We start from the raw sequence: 20,645 nt of genomic DNA, 5'->3' as shown, positions 1-20,645 counted from the left end.
TGGAAGATTGAACACCTTAATTCTGGGAGCTGCCAAGTACTAGGTGGCTTTCATGAATAAATTTGCAACTATTTGAGTTGGCCGTGACATCGTAACGAATACGGAATCTACATTTTTTTTTTTTTATAGTAAACAAGTTTTCTTACATGTAAAGTTGCATACATTTGACTCCCAAATCTATAGCAAATGCAACTTATTTCAAGGGAATTAAGAATCTTGTAGATTCCGTTATTTCTTTGAAAGAAGAGACAAAATTGAATCATAGTAATGAGGTGATAGATCATGTTGAATTAAACCACAGTGAAGAGGTGACCCATCAAGTTGATAATACAGATAATATACATTTGGATTTTTCAGAGGAAACATTAGAATCAAATGAGGACGGTGGCCCTGAAGTCTTTAAAAACCTGACCCATTCAGTAGTGAAAAGCTTTCTACAGAAGAACCGTCACATGGAAAATGCCTCGTACTTTCTTCGTTCCCGTAATTGGACTACTTAACTCTTTCATAGCATCTTTTCCTAATTGTTAAAGCTTTTCTTTCTATATTAGATGAACTGTGTTACAAAGTTTGTCCTGTTTGATTTAAGGACCTCTCAACCTTTCTTTTGGTCTGCCCAAAAAAGGTTGTAGGGATTGCCTTAATCTGTACTTTTATATTTTTCTTTTTCCTTAATACATACAAATTACCTATCGAAAAAAAAAAAAAAGTTATGTACATTTTTCCCTCCCGAATCCTGCAGTAATGGGAGCCTTGTGCACTAAGTTGTTTTTCTAGATAAAGTTTTGTTATCAACAACTTAAAAAAAAAAAATTGTCATCGAAGGCTAGGAAACATAGAATACTCTCTCTCTCTCTCTCTCTCTCTCAACTGTAAAAACCCATGTTTGTGGCCAACCCAAAGCTTTTCCTCACTTCTCTCCAAGTAATTCTTTGTCTACTCCTATGCCCTTTAACTCCTTCAATCTGCATCATAGCACTCCTCCTTGGACAATGAATTCAAAGGCCACCATTTGAAATGCCATACCACATCAAAAGTCTCTTAACAAAGAAACCAAATAAGTCGTCGTCAAAATTCCTACACAGCAGAAAGCAACTTCACGCTTATGAAAGTGCCAATATAAAGTGCTTTACTTAACTTTAGAACAATGACAACAATATATACATACAGGAGTTAAAAAAAAAAAAAGGAATTATTTTCCAGATTTTGATGAACATACAACCAAATGTTTGAATCGCAATAAACTAACAGTAATTGAAGAATGAGTATCACTAATCAAAAGAAATTTGAAGAATGAATATCCAGTTTGGGTTAAGTGGCAATTCCCAATACCTGTCAGACATGATATTCCATCCAAATGACAGGTTAGCTATCAGATATCACTGAAAAAAATTGAGGATTGTTTATAGCATAATCCGCACTACATTCTGTTATAGTTTTCAAACTAGAACAGTTTTTTCTGAAACCTTCGCAACAAGGATGTGAATTCCACTACTCGGGTTAAATATAAAGGGGGAAAGACCAAAGGAAAATGTGTGCAATGTTATGAATGAAACATGTAATTCAAACCTACCAAGCTGAAAAAAATGAGAATCAACTCATAGGCATGTCTTCTTTATCCAAACTCTCCATCCACAGAGGCCCTTTCATGTCACCTTTGTTATTACCAAGAAGCTCCTTGGCTGCTTTCTCAAGAAATTCTTGAGCAGCAGCCCGAATAGATTGTTTCTCAGATGATTGGCATTTCCTCTTCTTTCGGGAACTCCTACCTTCAGAGAACTTACTCTTTGCCCCCTCTCCTGTACTTATGTCCCTCATATTTTTCCTTTGCACTGCAAAATAAAATTTACACTTCAACAAAATAATTTCATAACAGAATGTAGCAACCATGCAATAGCTCAAATAGTTCCAGTTACCCGGCGTAAGACAAGGCAAAGACTGCTTGATAAAATGAGTTGCCGCCTGATAATTCAAGTTAGTGGAACGCCGCAATGGTGCTGCAATAACATAGTAAAGCTTCTTCAACCACTAAAAAACTAAGAATAAACCTGATAAATTCAAACAAGTAGTAAGATTCAATGAAAGTAATACCCTTGCTCAAATCTAAACACCGTTCTAGTTTATCATGGTACAAACTTAGGCTCTCCTACAAACAGAAAAACAGATAACAGGGACCTGTTAATCCAAACTAACAAATAAAACTTAAATGGAGCACAAAAACCAAAGATAATAACTAATTAAAAATCGTACGAGTTCTGTTTTAACTGGAAGAATATCTGGGTGAACTCCGCTACTCCTCAACCACACTGTATAGAGACGATTCAAGCATTAATACTAGGGGAAAAAACAATATGCCTCTAAAGTAACATAAAAGAAGGTAAATTGGGTATGCGAGCATACATTTATAGTGTCGAAGTAGCCCTAGCGAGCATCAGAAGCGCTTGAGCTCGCTGGAGAGGAGCCATTTCGGCAAGAACATCTGGTTCACAAAGAGCCAAGAACCCAAGTAAGTGGACTCTAAGCTCCTCCACATTCACAAGGCTTCTCTTCACTGCATCTATAACATTTTTCGGAATGATACCACCCTCTCCTGCTTCCATTGTGAGTGTGATCACCAAATTATCTGAAGCATATCAGAAAAAACGAAGAAGATTAGTTAATTGGGTTTTCCTTGTCACCTGAGAAATTAAGGGTTTTCAGAAAATGGGGTTTCTAAGTTCAGAAAACCCGAAAGTTACAATTGGCTCATACCAAGATGATCAGCCTCGTATGTGGATGATGGAGGAACCATGAGAGGAGGTTACAGAGGATTGATGCATCCATTGGTACCGATGTTACGTGGGGAGAGATGAAAATACTAAAAGACAAATATTTGCCTCAGACATTCAAGTCACAACTACATGATAGATTGAACTCCCTTCGGCAAGGCGCAATGACTGTAGCTGAATAGCTGAATACATGGACCAGTTCAATGCATTAGTGTCAAACATGCATCGAGGAGGATGATGACTAGCTGACATCCCATTTCAAATTGGGATTGAGGCTGGACATCGGGGATAGGATTGGTGTTGCTGACATATCTAACTTGCAAGGTTGCTTTTAGAAGGCCTTACGAGTGGAGGAGCTATTGAGGACTTTCATGAAACAATTTGGCTTTCAAGCCGGAGAAGATAGCAAGAGGTCTACAGTCAGTGTTGTCTTGGATAGGTCCATAGGCCGTGCTACTACCACTGCTACCTCTACCAGACGATCTTTTGGAACTACTACGACAACCAACAACAAAGAGAAGACAATTATGGACAGTAGCCCCAACACTCGATGCTTTAGTTGTAAGGAGTATGGAATTGTTGCAAAATTCTGTACTGTGCGATAGAAGTTCAATGCCCTGGTTTCTAGTACCATTAAAGAGGATAATGACTTCGATGTTGCATATGATAACGGTGAGGATATTTAAGGAGTCAACCTTACATGTCTTAAAACTACAACTGACACCGACGAGGTGCGCGACACTACAGTAGTCAAGGTGATTGGCACTACTACAAAGGTTGATGTTGACAATACAGTTGTCAAAGAACTCTACAAATACGCCCTCCACAGCTGAGATTGATCCTGAGGTGGAGCACATCAGATTTGTAATTCCACCCAAGTTCTTCGAGGAGAGAGAACCATGCCTTGAGGATTTTATTCCTAGATATCCTGAGTGGGCAGAATACTACTTTGGGCTAAGTTATTCCTAAACTTACTAAAACTCGAGGTCTAGCTTCTTCAATCCGGGGAGCAGATACAGTACAAGGCCAGCATAGGAGGAGAAAGAACCAAAAGGGCCAGCCCATTCAGGCCATCGACTTAAGTCCCATACATGAGCCCATATATTGGTAATACTTAATTCCATCTTCAAGCCCTATTATGCCCCATATGCACGCACCAACCAGCAGCTATAGAGGACAAACTGTGGCAGATTTTGAGGGCCCCTGTTGTTGCCACATATGAAGGATATCTATTTAGTTGCCATGTTTTCACAGTTTCTATTTTTTGTACTAGTTTTAGTTGTTAAGCCATTAACAACAAAGGAGTTTCTATTTTGATGTTATGGAAACTTAGATCTTATAGGAAGTTTCTATTTTTTAGTTTTAAGCTACTTGGTAGCAATAACTTTCTATTTTTTGTGACACATGCTTCATATTTTATTAATACAAGAGGAGGGCTACTACAGCCCACGATTTTGGCATTCAACCTATATGTGTTTCTTCAATAGAGCAGCACCCCTTGTGGTGAAACAAAAGCAACCCAAGGTGGTGAAGCCCGGTCATATCGTTCCTTCTTCTACCTTGTCGTTCTGTCAATTTCCAGCAACCACCTTCTCTCCTATCATGGCCTTCATTATTTAATATCTATTCCTTTTGTATTTTCTTTATTACCTCTTTAATGCTACTCTCTCTCTCTCTCTCTCTCTCTCTCTCTCTCTCTCTCTATATATATATATATATATATATATACAATAACAACATTCCAAACCTTATCCCAACTTAATAGGGTAAGCTACATGAAGATTCCAAGCAAGGACGAGAGCAAGGATCCATGAAAAAAGAATGACGGGTTATGGATAATTATAATAAGTGTCGGTTGTCAACCTGATGCACCACTACAAATCAGCCACAAGCTTATAAAGACAGTCTATAATAAGGTACCGGCTGTCTACCTAACGTACCATACTTTTAATGTATACATGTACTAAACATATGGATAGGTTGTAATGCATCCGTAAATTCCAAATAAACAGCTAAATAAAATAATAAAAATTATAACCTTTTTTTTTTTGTGGAATAAAAAATTAGAACTTCAAAAGCAAGAAAACAAGTGATTTTCTTGACAGTTACAGATTTCTATTTCTTGTGTGGGATTTCTACGTCTGTACACTTCATATAAGTCATTAACTGAAAATTCCCAGCGAAATGAAAGAAAACTTACTTATACATTATATATATATATATATATATATAGTTGTTACTGTTTTTGCAGGATTTTGGTCTGTTCTCATCCCTACAGTTTCTGGTTCTTCATCCCATTATGTCTCATGCTTTGCCATATTATTTCTCCTAATCCAGCAATTGGATGGGGCTCAAACTTTGATCAAATATTCTCCTTCTTAAGACCTTATTCTTTTGACCAGATCTGGAGGTTCATCTGATCTCTGGTTTGTGATATATTACTTATTGTTTTCTGTTTCTAAATTCTGTTTTCTTAAAGTTCCTAATTTATGTTACCTACTGTTCTAGCAGATTTGCCCAGTGGATCAGCCAGATATTTGGAGGGCTTAAACAACCCCTCTAGAGCTCTATTTGATTATAATCTCAACCCCATCTGACCATCACGTTCTGAGATATCGCATTTTCCATGTTCTGGTCTCACTGTAATTCTGTCCTGTGTAGTTGTGTTCAATAATCTGTCCTACAGGTTATTGTTCCTCATCAATAACCCTAAAACCTTAACCCAAATTGCTCAACTTAAAGCCTAGTCAATTTTGATATACCCAATTTAACACAACTTGAGGCTGGTCTAATTTGTAAGATTCAAAAGCAACACTTGACTCTCCTAAATGAATGTTACTATTGGATTATCTGATCCAGCACACCCAAATAAGGATCAGCAGTGGCCAATCCAGCTCATCTGATTCTGATACTTGAACTATGAGCTTCTTAAACCTGCTCAAACAAAGGTGACTCTGTCTAAAATGCCAATAACCATCCTTAACCTACCCACCCCACTGCCACCCCCCCCCCCCCAAAAAAAAAGAGGTGACGTTAGAGCTCATTGAAATCCAAGGATTCTATTAACCAAACTAAACTATCCCTTCCATTCACATACTGAAAATGGGACAACACCAGCAATCCACTTTTGACTTGTCAACAAGAGTAAGAGATAATAGGCCAGGGGTAGGATGTACATCCTACTACAAGAACTGATACCCATTCAAGATGTCATACTGCCTTAGCTTCAGAATTTACGAGCCTAAGCTGGCCAACGAACCCTCTTTACCAAAATCATATACCAAGTTAAGGAATTAGACCATCTAATTCTAACATATAACCTGAGTCGTTCAAAAGTTTCTTTTTGGAGTCATGAAAATCAGGGCGTCGCACTCCCCCCCTCCCACCCCACTCCAACCCAACCCAACCCAATAGATAGCATAACAAAGAGCAGCAACAAGAACTGACCACATTAAAGTTCACCAGAGTAGAAACCTTCAGTTTCTTCAAAGAAAATTCATTAACCGCCTCAATAAATTGCTCACTATATTTGAAAACTGTAAAGCAGAAAATCATCCGCCCATTCAAGAGCATCCAATCTAGGTCTAAAGCAAGCTTCTACCCTTTCTGAAATCAAGCTCTACCTACTGAAGGTATAAGGAGGAAACATCCAGACAGTCGAATTTTTATCACAAACTACGTTGAAGCAAACTGAATGCATATTTTCAACTGAAACATTTTGATGTTTGCATTTTCTAACTAAATGTGAATCCCAAAATCCAAAATTAGAAATCGAATCGCTAAAAAGGTGCAAATAAAAATTAAGAAGAGGTTGCAGCAAGGTAGAACAAGACAAGAGGACTTACAGAAGGAGATTGATCATAGGCTAGTAGAGGTTTTATACGGTGCAAGTTCGGCATATGAGCAGTTAGGAGCTGGTGGACGCCATTAAAGAGGATCGAAGAAGAACGATAAAAGCGAGGACGCCGAGGACAGAATGACACATCCCACGAGTCCACGAGAGAGCAGCAGAGATGTTTTGAGTTCTTAAGGGTAGCTCAGATTTTTCAATTTAGTTTTTTAATTTACTTGGACAAAACTGCCCTAAACATTTCCACCAAGATTGTGATTAGTAATTGTCTTCCATTCAAGAGATAAATTAGCACCTATGGAGTAGTCAAGGAACCCACTTTGTTTGCATTCAATGCTTCCTACACTGCTTCCTATCTTCTCTGAAGGGTCCCTATAGGTTATGGATTCAAATCTTTTGCGGTGAACAGGGAGTGATAATGAGGATCTATTGGTTAGAAAGACTCCGACATGCACCCTAACCATTAAATCATTATTGTTGCTCACAGCCTCCTCACAAAGGATTTTTATGCAGTGGTTAGCAATTCAAGTATGGGATGAGACAACCAGTTCATTAATGTTTATTGTCTATAAAGGATGGTTGTTGCGACCTACCGCTTCTCGGAGACTTTCTATTTGGCCAAGGAAGGCTCTTTGGAAAAGCTTATAGAATGCCAAATGCATTGCCACATAACTAACTAGTGGTGGCTTAAGCTACCACACAAATTATACAATGCCAACTTCCTTTGGAGGGAGCTATTTGTCTTTCAACGAATTCGAGCTTATTAAAAAAATGGGTTAAAGAACAGTATCTCCTAGTGTATCATATGCCCACACATATGGGGGAGTGAAGCCAAGTCATAGGCTTCTTTTCATAGTCTGATTCTACTTCCCTAAGTGTATGGCGTGTAAGGTACACTAAGAGATAGCGTTATTTCTCTCAAATAAAAAAAATATTCCTAATAATTTTTTTTAAATGAGTAAAATATTCCTAATAATTTCTATCCTTTTTTTTTTTGTAAGTAATAGTTTCTATTCAATTAAACACAATTAAACGGATTTTACAAACCTCTACATTACGGGAAGCTTCCAAAATGTAAAATGAACATTTTAGAAGGAAAAAAGAACCCTATACATTGGGTTTTCCATGCCTTGACACATGGGGTGGGTATTAAAAATACATCCCTACCCCTGCCCGGCCTTATGTCTGGGCATAGAGCCACGCAAGTAGGTTTATTTCACCCCATTTATAAAAAAATAGAATGTGTTTCACGTGGGGAAACGGGGCTGCGTATGCACGGGCCAATGAAATTGTTGATGAACATCAATAAAATTGATATTTTTAATCTTTAAAGGAGTGGAGAGGTCATTTCATCCTCATTGTGCCTAGCGCAGGCACCACGCTCCCCCAAAAGAGAGTTCTGTTCGGAATAAAATTTTCAAAACCTACGTATACATAGATTTGGCGGTTTGTAAATCTGATACAAGTTCCTCGAAACGTCAAATCACATCTTTTGCAAATTTGTCATCAACTAAATAATGGATCGTCAGGATCGATCAAGCTTGGTCTACTGGAGTGGGAAATCGCCCAAGGGTGGAGAACATAACCAAGATTTTAATGGCCGCCAAGGTTAGTAAAATATCTTCCCCAATTTCAATTCGGTTCTTCAGCTTTCAGCGACACCCCTCGACCATTCCAGCCTCAGTTTCCTTCACTCTTTTGAATCTAAGTAGACCCTCTGCCTTTTCCTCCGGTGACAGTCTCGGTCAACGATCTAACAACACAGCTGTCCGAAGGGTTCGCCGGGATCAGACTTCAGTTACCGCTTCGATGTTGCCTGAAAACCCGGTCACGAGAGATCTTTGCCTTGCAACCCTCACGGGCTGCGTCGCTCTCTCCCTGCTTCGATTTTGGGGTGAAATGGCGAAGCTTGGGATCCTCGAACAGGTTCCTATTTCTCTTTCATCTATTTATGTGAATTCTTCTAACTGCTTTTCAAATTCATATACTAGATTAGTTTTGATGAATACCATTTGGATTGGGATGTAAGACCATGAAATATTGAAATCTGTGTAGTTGGATTTTTAAGATTTCTTTTCCTTATTTTGGGATGTTGACTTCAGATAATTCTTCTAAACATAAGATGACTAATAGGAGCATTAGAGCTTCACTAGTCCCAAACAAAGACTAGCCCATTAGGTATCCCAACCCAATTTGCAGATATCTAGAACCAATTCGTCTAATGGTCGCACCTGCTTCTGCTTATTCAGTGGATTATTCTCCTACTTTCAGACGTTCTCTATCAGAATCTTCTTGCGTTATAAAACAAATAGCACCTCCAGTATAAAGGAGCTGAGGAGTAAGGATTAGTGAGAAACGGGCAGTTTGAATGCTTTTCTTGGTGGATACAGCTCCCCCATTTTGCCTTTAATATCATTTTCTTTCCTCGTTATGCAATCAGTAGTAGCTACATCAGCTTATGCAATTACATGAGGATGCAGGTAGCAGACACATTAAGGTCTTTGTTAGGATTTTTATGTGGGTTTAACTGATACCGATTGATCCATTGGGCCCATGTAATTATAGACCCACTCTGATTAGGAAACTCTTAGTCTAATCCATTGTGGGAATGAATTAGGGTTTTAGAGATTATATTATAAATAGAAGCTAAAGGTCCTGTAGCTGTCACTTTAACATCTTCATGGTTTTGGAAGCACGGATTCTCCCACAGGAATAGTACGTGCCAAGGGTGAAAGGCTGTAAAAGATCTTAGAGACTGGGACTCCATTGTATAGTTCTTTGTTATAATCTTCATAGGACTAATCTTCAAGCACATGGGAGAGAGTTACGTGATCTATACTTATGGGATTTCTAAAATTACTCTTCTACTCCCATTGATTATCATGTATGTGGTAAATCTTTATGTTTGTATGTTCTTAGTTTAGGGACTACACCCATGGTTAATCTTTTATGATTTTTGTATTCTAACATCAATGAGGTTATTTATATAATTCTATGGTAAAGAATCCCCAACAATTGGTATCAGAACCAATCCTATAATGCTAGAATCAAGAAAAATTGATTTTGTACAAGATTTGGGTTCTAAATCATGAAAATCGTAATTTTACCATCACTTAAAGATCTCGAATCGAAAAACTTTCTCCACGAAAGTTGTAGAGGACAAGAAGACGGTCGCGGCGGTATGTCGCACGTCACTGGAAACCTCTGGACATGTCGGCACGCGCCGCTGGAGGAGAGAGAAAAAAAAACTGCATTGGCGAGTCATCGCCGGGTTAACTCGGTAGGGTTTCCGAGTTAACCCGAAGGTGCAGTGGGTTAACCCATTACCAACCCTGTTTGATTCTGGCAAAGGTTAATCGAGTCGTTGACCATTCGACTTGAATTTTGACCCAGATACCCTACCCAAAGACCTCAGGTTTGACTCGGATTCTTGACCCGAAGACCTGGATTTGACCCGGAACTAATATGTCCAAACCGGGTTAGACCACTTGGGCCGAACCAGTTTGGTTTGGCAAACCATATTGATTTTGACCCATTTTTCTGCAACTTCAAATGGCTCGTATAGGCAAACGGTGAGAAATTTTTCACCCTGGTTTTTTGTGTTGAGTCTAGTTTTTCGTGCTCTTCGTTTTGATATATTATGAGCATACTTTTGGTTAACTTTTATGGTCTGTCTTGTGAAAATTAAAAGTATGGGAGTTTTGTGATTTTTATTCATATTTATCTTAATTGTAAGAAATAAAAGGAAAACTAGCCCATATATTACTTGCATGTCACCATGTGAACTTATTTATTAACTTATTTATTGACTAATGATAGTTCATGTTTTTGTTTATGAATATTTTTTATTATGCTTAAACAATTCCACTTTTAGCTGCCGGAATGAATTTGTAGACTATTACAGTAAGATTGGATGGAATCCACCAAAGTGATAAAGTTCAACCTTATTGTAATAGAATATAAATCAAAGTTCTTCTTTGTTTGAAAAGACAGAATAATGGTTGGTAGCAAGGTTGTTAATATTCACCCAAAGGTGTCATTATTAAAGAGAAGTTAAAATTAAAGCAAGTGAAAAATAGAATAGGGATTTCTCAACCTAGAAGATACTATCCATCCAAAGATGGCGGTATTTTTTCGAAAGTTAGAAGAAGTCTCGCAGTAATAGTGGAAACTTGAGTGGACCAGTATGTTTCAGACCCAAAGGTCAGGAATATAGCTCCGGTTGACACTCTTGAAGTAATTGATAATTGAGCGTTGTAATGTTTATTTTGTTAATAGTTACATGCTTGTTCTTTTACATGTAAATTGATATTTAGTTCATGTTTAAATAACCCACAAATTTAACCTGTCAAATGTAATTGCAAGCTATTGCAGTGGAATGGATGGAACCACCAAAGTGGTAAAATCTAAGATTACTACAATAGGTAGGTTTGCAACAAAAAGGTTTTGTCTTATTTTCAAAGACATAGAAAACTGTTGACAGGAATTAGGTAATGCTTGCCCAAAGGCGACATTATAAAAAATAAGCATAAATACAAGTGTACTCTTGGTAGACCTTAATCTAGAAGTTGCTATTCATCCAAAAGTGACAGTAATTTTCGAAGTTGAAGAACTCCCACAGTCATTGTAGTTTTTGAGTGGACCAGTGCATTCTAGACCCAAAGGTTGAGAATGTAGTTCGGTTGACACTCTGATTACGTTTAATGGTTACTGATGTAATATTGGTTTTAATTTTATTGATGTTACATGCATTTATTATATATTGAATGAATTATTCTTCCTTGAGTTGAACCATTAAACTGAATGTCTTTAAAAGTGGCTTAAGAATATGGAGGTCTATATATGCCTCAAAAACCTAGTTTTCTATACTAGGAAAACCAAATCAATACTTTGGTAATATGTTTTTAAAGCAAAGATTTTTGCCCTAAAAGGTATTGGACAGTTGATTAATGGCAATAGGGTGGATGAGTGTTTCATGACTATGACTATAGGTTATAGGTTTATTTAATGTGTTATTTTGTATTCCGATTGGATCAATTTGGATTTGTTGGGTTGGATTAGTATCGATTTTGATCAATCCAATACCAAGTTCTCAAACACTGCTATTGTTCTTTGAAAACCTATTTATGAACATTAATTGATAAAAATGTTTTGTTTTCTTTTATTTTTGGGCCTATGTGAACAAGTTTATATGTATGTCACATTTAACGAATTGTGTTATCCAAGAAATGGATTAATTTATGACTGGTCGAATCAAGTGGGAGGATAAATTCAATATACTAAGTTGCTAATGGGAGGATAAATTCAATATACTAAATTGCTAGTGGGAGGATAAATTCAGTGTACTATATTGTTTTTCATGCAAAAGAACTATTTTGAGTTTTGTATTGAATTATTATTATCATGATATTGAAAAATTATTTATGGCTGAAATATATAATAAATTCATATTCATGTCATTTTGTACTTGTATGTTTTGTTTGAAACACCCTATGATGGATAAATATGTTAGAATTAAACTGGGTGTGAGCTTCCGCACATTTTATGCTGCACAATATATTTCTAGAAAGCTATGAAAGGATTTGGTGGAATCCACCAAAGTGGTGCATCCTATTTTTTTATAGTTTTTTCAAGCGCAGCAAAGTTGGTGACATTTGCCCAAAGGTGATGTCACCCAAGTTAAAGAAAATACATGTATGGAAAGGACTATAACCTAGAGGCGTCTAAGCCCATAGGTGACAAAAATAATTGTATTTTCACAGTAAATTTGGATTTGCAAGAGGACCAGTGCATTCTTAGCCCAAAGGATAGGAACATAGTTATGGTTGTGACTCTTGTGTAGTTTATTTGCTAGTTGAACATATTACATTTTCTAGCCCGGTTATTTGGTGTGCATATTTCATTTTCTAGCCCGGTTATTTTGTTACCCTATTAATTTTTTAATGATTTTAGAGTAATTTTGGAATGATTTTATCTTAAATCTTGTTCTCTGAATTATTTATGTACATTTATGCTTCATTTGTTTGTGTTGTCTTCAGTTGTGTAAGAAACACATTAAAGCATACATTTCTGTACATATATTCATCTCAAATGTGGAAACATGATAGGAATGAGTGAAACCCACCAAAGTAGTACATTCAGTTCACTTGTGTGTTTCCAAAGGTAAATGTGACATTTGCCCAAAGGTGATGTCACCCAAGTTTATCGACAAAGTGCTCAAGAGCCATGTTTTCTGACATTGGTATTATTGAGGTTTTGATATGCTTGGTTAGTGGGAGTTTTATAATCTCATTTAACCAAAGATATCATGGTGGCAAAAGCCAAAGTTTAAAGGTTGTGCCTCCTAAGGTTTATTGGCAGTGCTTAGTCAAAGTAATTGACGATAAGTTAAGGAAATTGACGGTATTTCGTCAGGATTCGTGATGTATGGTAGTATTTAGCCAAAGTTTGTGATTTATGATGGTATTTAACATAAATCCATGGTAGTGATGATGAACCACAGGCGGTTTGTCAAAGTTTGTGATTTATGGTGGTATTTAACCTAAATCTATGGAAGTGGCGGTTAGCCATGGCGGTATGCCAAAGTAAGATATTAATTCAAGAAAATGGCGGTTTGCCTAAGTGTTGATTAATATCAAAGTTTACTACCTGTGAGGTTTTCAACGTAGGCTGATCTTTAGTTCAGAAAATGACCTATAAGAAAATGTATATTTCATGTGATCATAGGTATGATATCAATTCCTTATATATATATATATATATGTTTCCAGGTGATTTGGATTGATAGTTTTTTATTGTTTGTAACATTAGATAGTTATATGCCATATATTGAGGTGTATTTTCTTAAATTGTTCAACAGTAGAGATTATTGATTGAATCAAAATTTATTTGAGTGGTGTTTAGTCCTGGGATTATTTGGTCAGGTGTCAATAGAAAGACATTAGTATCAGTGTAGCCCAAATGGGAGATTGTTAGGATTTTTATGTGGGCTTAACTGATACTAATTGATCCATTGGGCCCAAGCAATTATAGACCCACTCTGATTAGGAAACTCCTAGCCCAATCCATTGTGGGAATGAATTAGGATTTTAGAGATTATATTATAAATAGAAGCTAAAGGTCCCTGAAGCTGTCACTTTAACACATTCATGGTTTTGGAAGCACGGATTCCCCCACAGGAATAGTGCATGCCAAATGTGAAAGGCTGCAGAAGATCTTAGCGACTGGGACTCCATTGTGTAGTTCTTTGTTATAATTTTCATGGGACTAATCTTCAAGCACATGGGAGAGAGTTATGTGATCAATACTTATGGGATTTCTAAAATTACACACAGGTATTCTTTTACTCCCATTGATTATCATGTATGGGGTAAATCTATATGTTTGTGTGTTCTTGGTATAAGGACTACACCCATGGTTAATCTTTTATGATTGGTTTATGATTCTTGTATTCTAACATCAATGAGGTTATTCATATAATTCTATGGTAAAGAATCCCCAACAGTCCTGACTAAGTTTTTCTGGTTCTGGATACATTACCTTCTCTTCTCTCTTTTGTTTTTGAAACTGGGAGGGACTAGGCGATGCCATTGACTGAAGGTATATTTGTGATTGTTGATAAATTATTTCTCATTACAGAAGTGCAAAATGGCTTCCAAGGAAAAATTTCCTTTTTTTTTTTTTTTTTTTGTTAAATAGCTGAAATTTCATTGCTATATAGAAATGTGCAATCAAATAAAGAAACCCTAGACCCCAAAACATAGACTAATTAGAAAACCCCAAACAAAAACAAAAACATAACGTAATCTATTTCTCCACTGGTAAGTCATGCCCAGGCCACCACTGATTCCTCCCAATCCCTTGCTTAGCCAATTAAACTATGCCATTTTTGGACCTTGTTTTCCACTGGAACAAACGAGGAGTGGTTTAAATTTAATGATATATTCTCTTGTTGACTAAGAGGGTGGATCTCAGCTCAACAGTAAGGTTGCTCCATTGTGACCTGGTAGTCGTGGGTTCAAGTCGTGAAACAGCCTCTCTACAAAGCGGGGTATGGCTTGGGTATCTATGTTTGGTAGCTCTAGTCACAAGTTGGGCTATATGATGGCTTTACTTCTTAATTAAAGTTATGCCCGGACGTTTGGACATGGGAGACTGATCAAGTTGTAGGATTGGGTATCTGTGCTATGCTATGGCAATGCTTTGGTCTGAAGGTCTCTCACTGGATATCTCATCCGAGAAAAGGCTTTTTTCAGGAGCATTGCAACTCGTGGGGAACGAGAAGGAAGGGAGAGCATAGCTAAAGCCAAAGGGACTCTGTAGAATATGCTGCATGCTGGCTTTCTCGCTGCGAGATCATATTCTCCTAGGGCTACCCCATTTGATTAGGACCATGTAGGCCCGTGTCCCTTTCCTTTCTCCATTCAGCCTCCTTTGCTTCGTTCCAATAGAGTCTAAGGCAAAACTAAGGTGGTTTGTATGCCTACTTTACCTACTTGAAGAAAGGGAACGAACAATGTTTCGCTTCCGTTGGGCTCGCTTTCACGTGGCGAATCGGTTTGAAGTTTTTGTGATCATTTTACGGCATTCTTTAAGCTTGGTCACTAGACAAAGTGAGAACTACTCAGCTTGCTTTCTGGAGATAGATTTAAATCCTGGCTAAGAGGTAATAGAAGTGGTTCGTTTTGTTTTTATACGCAATTCAAGATTTTGTCTTTGTTCATGTTGGGGATTTCTGATGTTAATTCGGCGGGTCTCCCCCCTTCCTAGACGACTACATGAGGGGAAAGCAGTCGTAGAAGCTTTGCCCCTTGCTATATAGAGATTGTTATGAACTGACTAAATGACGTCATTCTCCCGGAACGCTAGCTAAGCTAACTGTATTAGTCTTCAATCAAATCAATAAGCCTTTTGATTGACGAGGGTCCCCCCACAACCCAATGACACACCAACCATGCCCCTTCCCTTTCTCCGATCATAAAGCCCCCTGATCCCTTTCTTGCTTCGTACATTATGACCCTCCGCAGACCCCACAATGGCAAAGCCTCATGTATAAATCTTCCAGCTAACAATACAAGACTAAACTGTAAGCATCTTGATTTTACTACACCACAAGCATGGTTTGATGTAGGATACACGATGGTGAAGAAATTATTTGTAATTATTGAGATTTATTCATTGTTGCACAAGAGCATATTTAGAAGGGGGGGGGGGAAAAATCAACTGATACAAATGCAACGGGTGATAACCATTTTTTTTTTTTTATTCATGGATTATTAATAATGGACTATAACATTGAAGAGTTCAAGGATAAATATTTGCATGTTCCTGGATCTCTTACGTAACTTGACATTGTTAGATTTCTGTAGAAGTGAATATCAATTTAGTTTAATTTCTTAAAATCTAAGTACTGTTTTACATGCCCTGAAAAGGACTTCTTTACATATTTGGTGGAAAGGGGCTGGGCAATTGAATCTTATAAGGGGGAAAAAAAAAAGAGATGAAACAAACAATCTTATAACTTTTTTCTGATATGAGAACCGTGGGTTTATTTATTTAATTTCCCATTTTCTCATTCATTTATGTTTTACTTATTTATTTTATGCTTCGAAGTTTCTCACTGTTTGTTGGTTTTCTATAGAAAATTTCGCGGAAGCTTGTGCATATAAGCGTTGGTCTCGTCTTCATGCTTTTCTGGCCACTGTTCAGGTAGTCTATATGGCTGAAGAGAATTTTCCCCATAATTTTCTAGTGCATCTTCCTGATAAATCAGCTATGTCTAATCATTACAGTTCTGGACACCAGGCAGCAGTTCTAGCGGCTCTTGTACCTGGTGTAAATATCATAAGAATGCTTTTGTTAGGACTTGGATTATTGAAAGATGAGGCCATCGTCAAGTCCATGAGTAGAAATGGAGACTACAGGTAACAACTTAGAGCAATACTAAAGTCTGGATGTCTGCATGCCAAACCTCTGTTGGTTTCATCTATGCCTGTACTTTCTGATCAAGTGTGCAGTCAAAAAGTTTTCTGGTCCTACAATACTGTGCGACCAACCAGGATCTCAATACTAGGAGTTGGCTTAACTGGGAAATCATAATCATCTGATAGACATTTTTTCTTATTCAACCTATTGCTTACTCTTTGTTCCTGTGGAATGAAATGCTAAAGATTGGATTCATCAGTTGGGTTGGTTTTCATCATTGGAGACCCTTCTTTCTTGGGCCATTAGATGATGACTTCTAACACCTTTAACTGAGTCAGGTGCTCTGTAAAGGTTGGTCTGGACAGAGGTCAACTATTTTGGATTTTCTTAAATTTCTCGGGTTTTCTGACTGACAACTAGTTAAATTCTCATATTGCAATTCCAAATTTCCTTTCTGAATGCCTTAGGGAACTTCTGAAGGGACCATTATACTATGCTGCCACTATAACACTGGCTTGTGCAATTTATTGGCGGACGTCCCCCATAGCAATCGCAGCAATTTGCAATCTATGTGCTGGAGATGGTACTACTGTTAACTTCAACTCTTTACTACTGTTTAACTTCAACTCCTTGTAAGTTTAATTGTGTTGACAACTTGGCTAGAATTTCAGTTAGTTTGCACATTTGTGGAAGAATGAGGGAAGACTAAAAAAGTCAAGATATAGATATGTGCTGCTCTAAAACCATAGTTGTTGGACTTATCTTTTCAATATTGTAAGTTGTAACAGATTTGACCATAGGTGGTGTTCAAATCATTTCCACATTAATAAACTGAAGGATAAGGCTACCAAAGTAAACAGGCATTTGACTAAAGGAGCAAGATATTTTACATTTGATGATAGGGATCTATGAATGATTCATTAAATAAGCTATCTAGTGAGCTCCCTACCAATATAACAAGCTAACAGCAACCTGCCATTCCAAAAGGCATAAGAAGGAAGCAGCAGATTATGTGGCTAATGCATATTATAGCCTACAAAAATTTGGGAATGATGCGGGGACATCCCTTAATGAAGAATCATTTCCTAAAACATGGTTTAGTTTTTGGTGATTGGGAATATTGCATCACAAGAAATTAGTTACTGTCACTTTTCTTTAGGATTATTTTTGGAAGGTCAAAGTTCATTCTTTTAGTGTGATTTTGGTGTTGTTTTAAAGGTTATTGAGTTACCTTTCCAACATTTTAATTTAGTGTGTGTTTGTGATGGGATTACTATTTTCAAATTCTACTTAAATTGTTGTCTTATTTTGAGTTTTTTTCTTAGATTAGTATTTTGTTTATTTAGGAGAGGGGTTAAGCATTCATTGGAGTTTCTAAAATCAGAATTACAATCAAATTAGGAATTCTAGTAAGAGTCAAAAAATCACACTCATGTAGATAATTAGGGGGTGATGAAACCCTAAATTTATTCCTAATTTGCAAGCCTTCTATCTTCTCTCTTCTAGTTGGGCCCGTTAGCCGCAGGTTTTGTAAATCTGCCACTTGTATTTGATTTTTATGAGCCAAATAGTCTTGTATTTATCTCTTTATTAAATTTCTGGAACTCCTGCCTCATTGACCTTAGGTACCTGAACCTGCCTACCTTCTTCATGTCCAAAGCTCTAAGTTGGCTAATTCTAAAAAAAGAGCGACCCAGTGCACGAGGCTCCCCTTACTGCAGGGTCTGGGAGGGGCAAGTGTACGCAGCCTTACCCCCTGCTTCGCAGGTTTGCTGTTTCCAAGTTTCGAACCTGTGAGCAACATGTTGCAATAGTGCAACTTAACCATTGGGCTTGAATGCCAATTTCCAAGTTTCAAGAGTGCCATTTCTATAATTTTTATTACTTTGAAGTGTAAACTCATTTTAAGTTACTTTACTTTACCTTTCTGGGCTTGAACTTGACTTTCTGAGATGGATGTAGGGTCCTCCGTCACATGGCCCCTCCCGGTTCTGAGCTTAATATTTTTTGTTGAAGATGGTAGCCTCATGGTGTGGTGTCTATGGAAGGAGCTGAGTAGATTATTATTATTTTTTTTTCTTTTCTGTTCTAATTATTATCATAGCTGGCAGCTTACCCTGAAAGTATCTCTTGTAGCTATAATTTCCTTCAAGGATGGTCAACTACACAAAATAAACTTTTGAAGACCAACTGATTATGTTTCAGTGGGTAGCTAGGATCTATTTTATGGTGTTGTGAATAGTAATAGTATGCATATCTTTTGCATATAGTTGTCTGTCCATAAAACTAAGCTGGCACTCTTGCGTTTGTTGAGTTGATGCAAAGCTTTTGGATTTGTTGACCATTTTGGGTTTACCATTGATATTGCTTATGACTCGCCTTTGTTGACTTATGCAGAACTTCTGGGTTTCTTCCATTTCAGGTTTAGCGGACATTGTGGGCAGGCGGTTTGGAAGCCTGAAGCTTCCCTATAACAGGAACAAGTCCTTTGCTGGGAGCATTGCAATGGCATCTGCTGGTTTCATAGCTTCTATCATGTAATTTTCTTGTGTGATTTACAGTATTCTACAACTTAGTTCATTCCATTTTTATATGGCGATTGAGTGATATTTGGGTTGTTTATGATGAACTTTGCTACAGGTATATGCACTACTTTTCCTTGTTTGGGTTGGTTCACAGAAGTTGGGAAATGGTTTTTGGCTTTCTCATCGTGTCTCTACTCACAGCAGTAGTGGAATCACTTCCAATAAGTTCAGAGCTGGATGACAACCTCACAGTCCCTTTGACATCAGTATTGATTGGCAACCTTGTTTTCTGATGCTCGGAGCAAGGAAAATGGGAATCTGGTCCATTTGAAATGGAGTTCCCGAAATTCCCGTGTAATTTTAAAATGCATTCCTGTGTCACTGTACAGTAAGTGTAATTGAATTTGCTTTTGCAAAATTGTCTTTGATGCCCAAATCTTCATGCATCAGGAATCAGGATGGACTAGGGAAATTATGGTGCGTTTTGGTCCAGCTCTTGTAAAACATCAATGAACCACCCCCCCAGGCCTCCCACCAAAAAAAAGGTTAGTATTTTCTGTCCGTGAGAGACCCCTGCGCTAGACACAGGGTCACTTTATGCAAGAATTGACTAAGGTGAGGACCTTCAATTCATCCCGCACCAGAGCATTTGAGAACAAAACTTATACCAGGCTATGGTCTTTTGTTTATCTTAAGAGAGTAGAGTCACACATTCTCTGAACTGGAATATGAAGTTTATTTTTTGTGGGTAAGCCCCAAAAGAGTTGAACTTATTATCTCTTAATTGTGATTCGTTGGTCTTTGCCAGCTAAACTACCTGATGAGGATAGGGGAAAATTTGGACTTCTCACTAGACAAGTTTCGATCCTTGACACGAGACAATAAAATGTAGACAAAAATATTTGCTTCTGGAGAGGAGATGCCTTGTCCTTTTTGAGATGTTGGCAGCAGCGACAGATCATGTCACTTTTTTCGACCTTAGATGACTGATCAATATACTCCCATCAGTGTTTTTACCTAAACCATTCCCCCACCCCCAAAGGTAACCATGCAGCCACAAGATAAAAGAGCAAGCAGGTTCAAGTACATCAAAAGGGAGAGAGAGAGAGAGAGAGAGGTACCCAGTGCACAAGGCTCTTGCCTTTGTAGGGTTCAGCCTGGGGAGACTTATAATGTATGAAGTCTTACCCTACAAAATATAATAAGAAAGAAAGAATGCTACCTCCCGGTGTGTGTCTACGCTTAGACACAGTGGGTGCAAAGAGATTGCCATTGTCCCATGTTAAAGATGCTCACGCATGTCATCCCATTGGTCAATGCCCACTAGTGTGTACTTTTGCCAAGAGATAGTGTTCTCTTGCCCAAATAATAATTAAGTCATATGCCACCTAAGGATTCAAGCAAGGATAACAAAAAATAAAATAAAATAGATGAGGTAAATTCACTGCTGAGTGGAATAATCATAAAATTAAGGTGGGATTCGATCCCAACTAACACCTATATTGCATTTAGTCACAAGATTGATGGTTGATAAGCTTCTCAACTCAAGTTTCTGCCATATGGTAGAATTGGATGGAA

The 20,645-nt window shown here is 37.6% G+C and overlaps 2 protein-coding genes across 3 annotated transcripts; one reads left to right on the top strand and one right to left on the bottom strand.

The window, feature by feature from the left end:
• Positions 1–521: 521 nt before the first annotated feature.
• On the bottom strand, positions 522–2,791 carry LOC122089530. Its single transcript, XM_042659276.1, has 8 exons — positions 2,752–2,791; positions 2,478–2,623; positions 2,401–2,425; positions 2,251–2,306; positions 2,092–2,146; positions 1,917–1,997; positions 1,574–1,832; positions 522–1,077 (listed from the first exon to the last, which is right to left on the bottom strand). The coding sequence occupies exons 1-7, from the start codon at positions 2,789–2,791 to the stop codon at positions 1,594–1,596; spliced, it is 642 nt and encodes a 213-aa protein (XP_042515210.1). The 3' UTR covers positions 522–1,077; positions 1,574–1,593.
• A 5,266-nt stretch (positions 2,792–8,057) lies between these two features.
• On the top strand, positions 8,058–19,503 carry LOC122089913 (probable phytol kinase 2, chloroplastic). Of its 2 annotated transcripts, XM_042659687.1 has the most exons (7): positions 8,069–8,226; positions 8,358–8,544; positions 16,259–16,326; positions 16,410–16,541; positions 17,010–17,125; positions 18,965–19,079; positions 19,183–19,503. In XM_042659687.1, the coding sequence occupies exons 2-7, from the start codon at positions 8,428–8,430 to the stop codon at positions 19,358–19,360; spliced, it is 726 nt and encodes a 241-aa protein (XP_042515621.1). In that variant the 5' UTR covers positions 8,069–8,226; positions 8,358–8,427; the 3' UTR covers positions 19,361–19,503. The 2 variants fall into 2 exon arrangements, with proteins under 2 accessions (XP_042515620.1, XP_042515621.1); XM_042659686.1 differs by having other exon boundaries at positions 8,058–8,544.
• The last annotated feature ends 1,142 nt before the right edge of the window (positions 19,504–20,645 follow it).

This window comes from Macadamia integrifolia, chromosome 9 (genome assembly GCF_013358625.1).
Source record: "Macadamia integrifolia cultivar HAES 741 chromosome 9, SCU_Mint_v3, whole genome shotgun sequence".
NCBI classification, from domain to species: Eukaryota; Viridiplantae; Streptophyta; class Magnoliopsida; order Proteales; family Proteaceae; genus Macadamia; species Macadamia integrifolia.
This window is presented reverse-complemented; position numbering and strand designations above follow the sequence as displayed.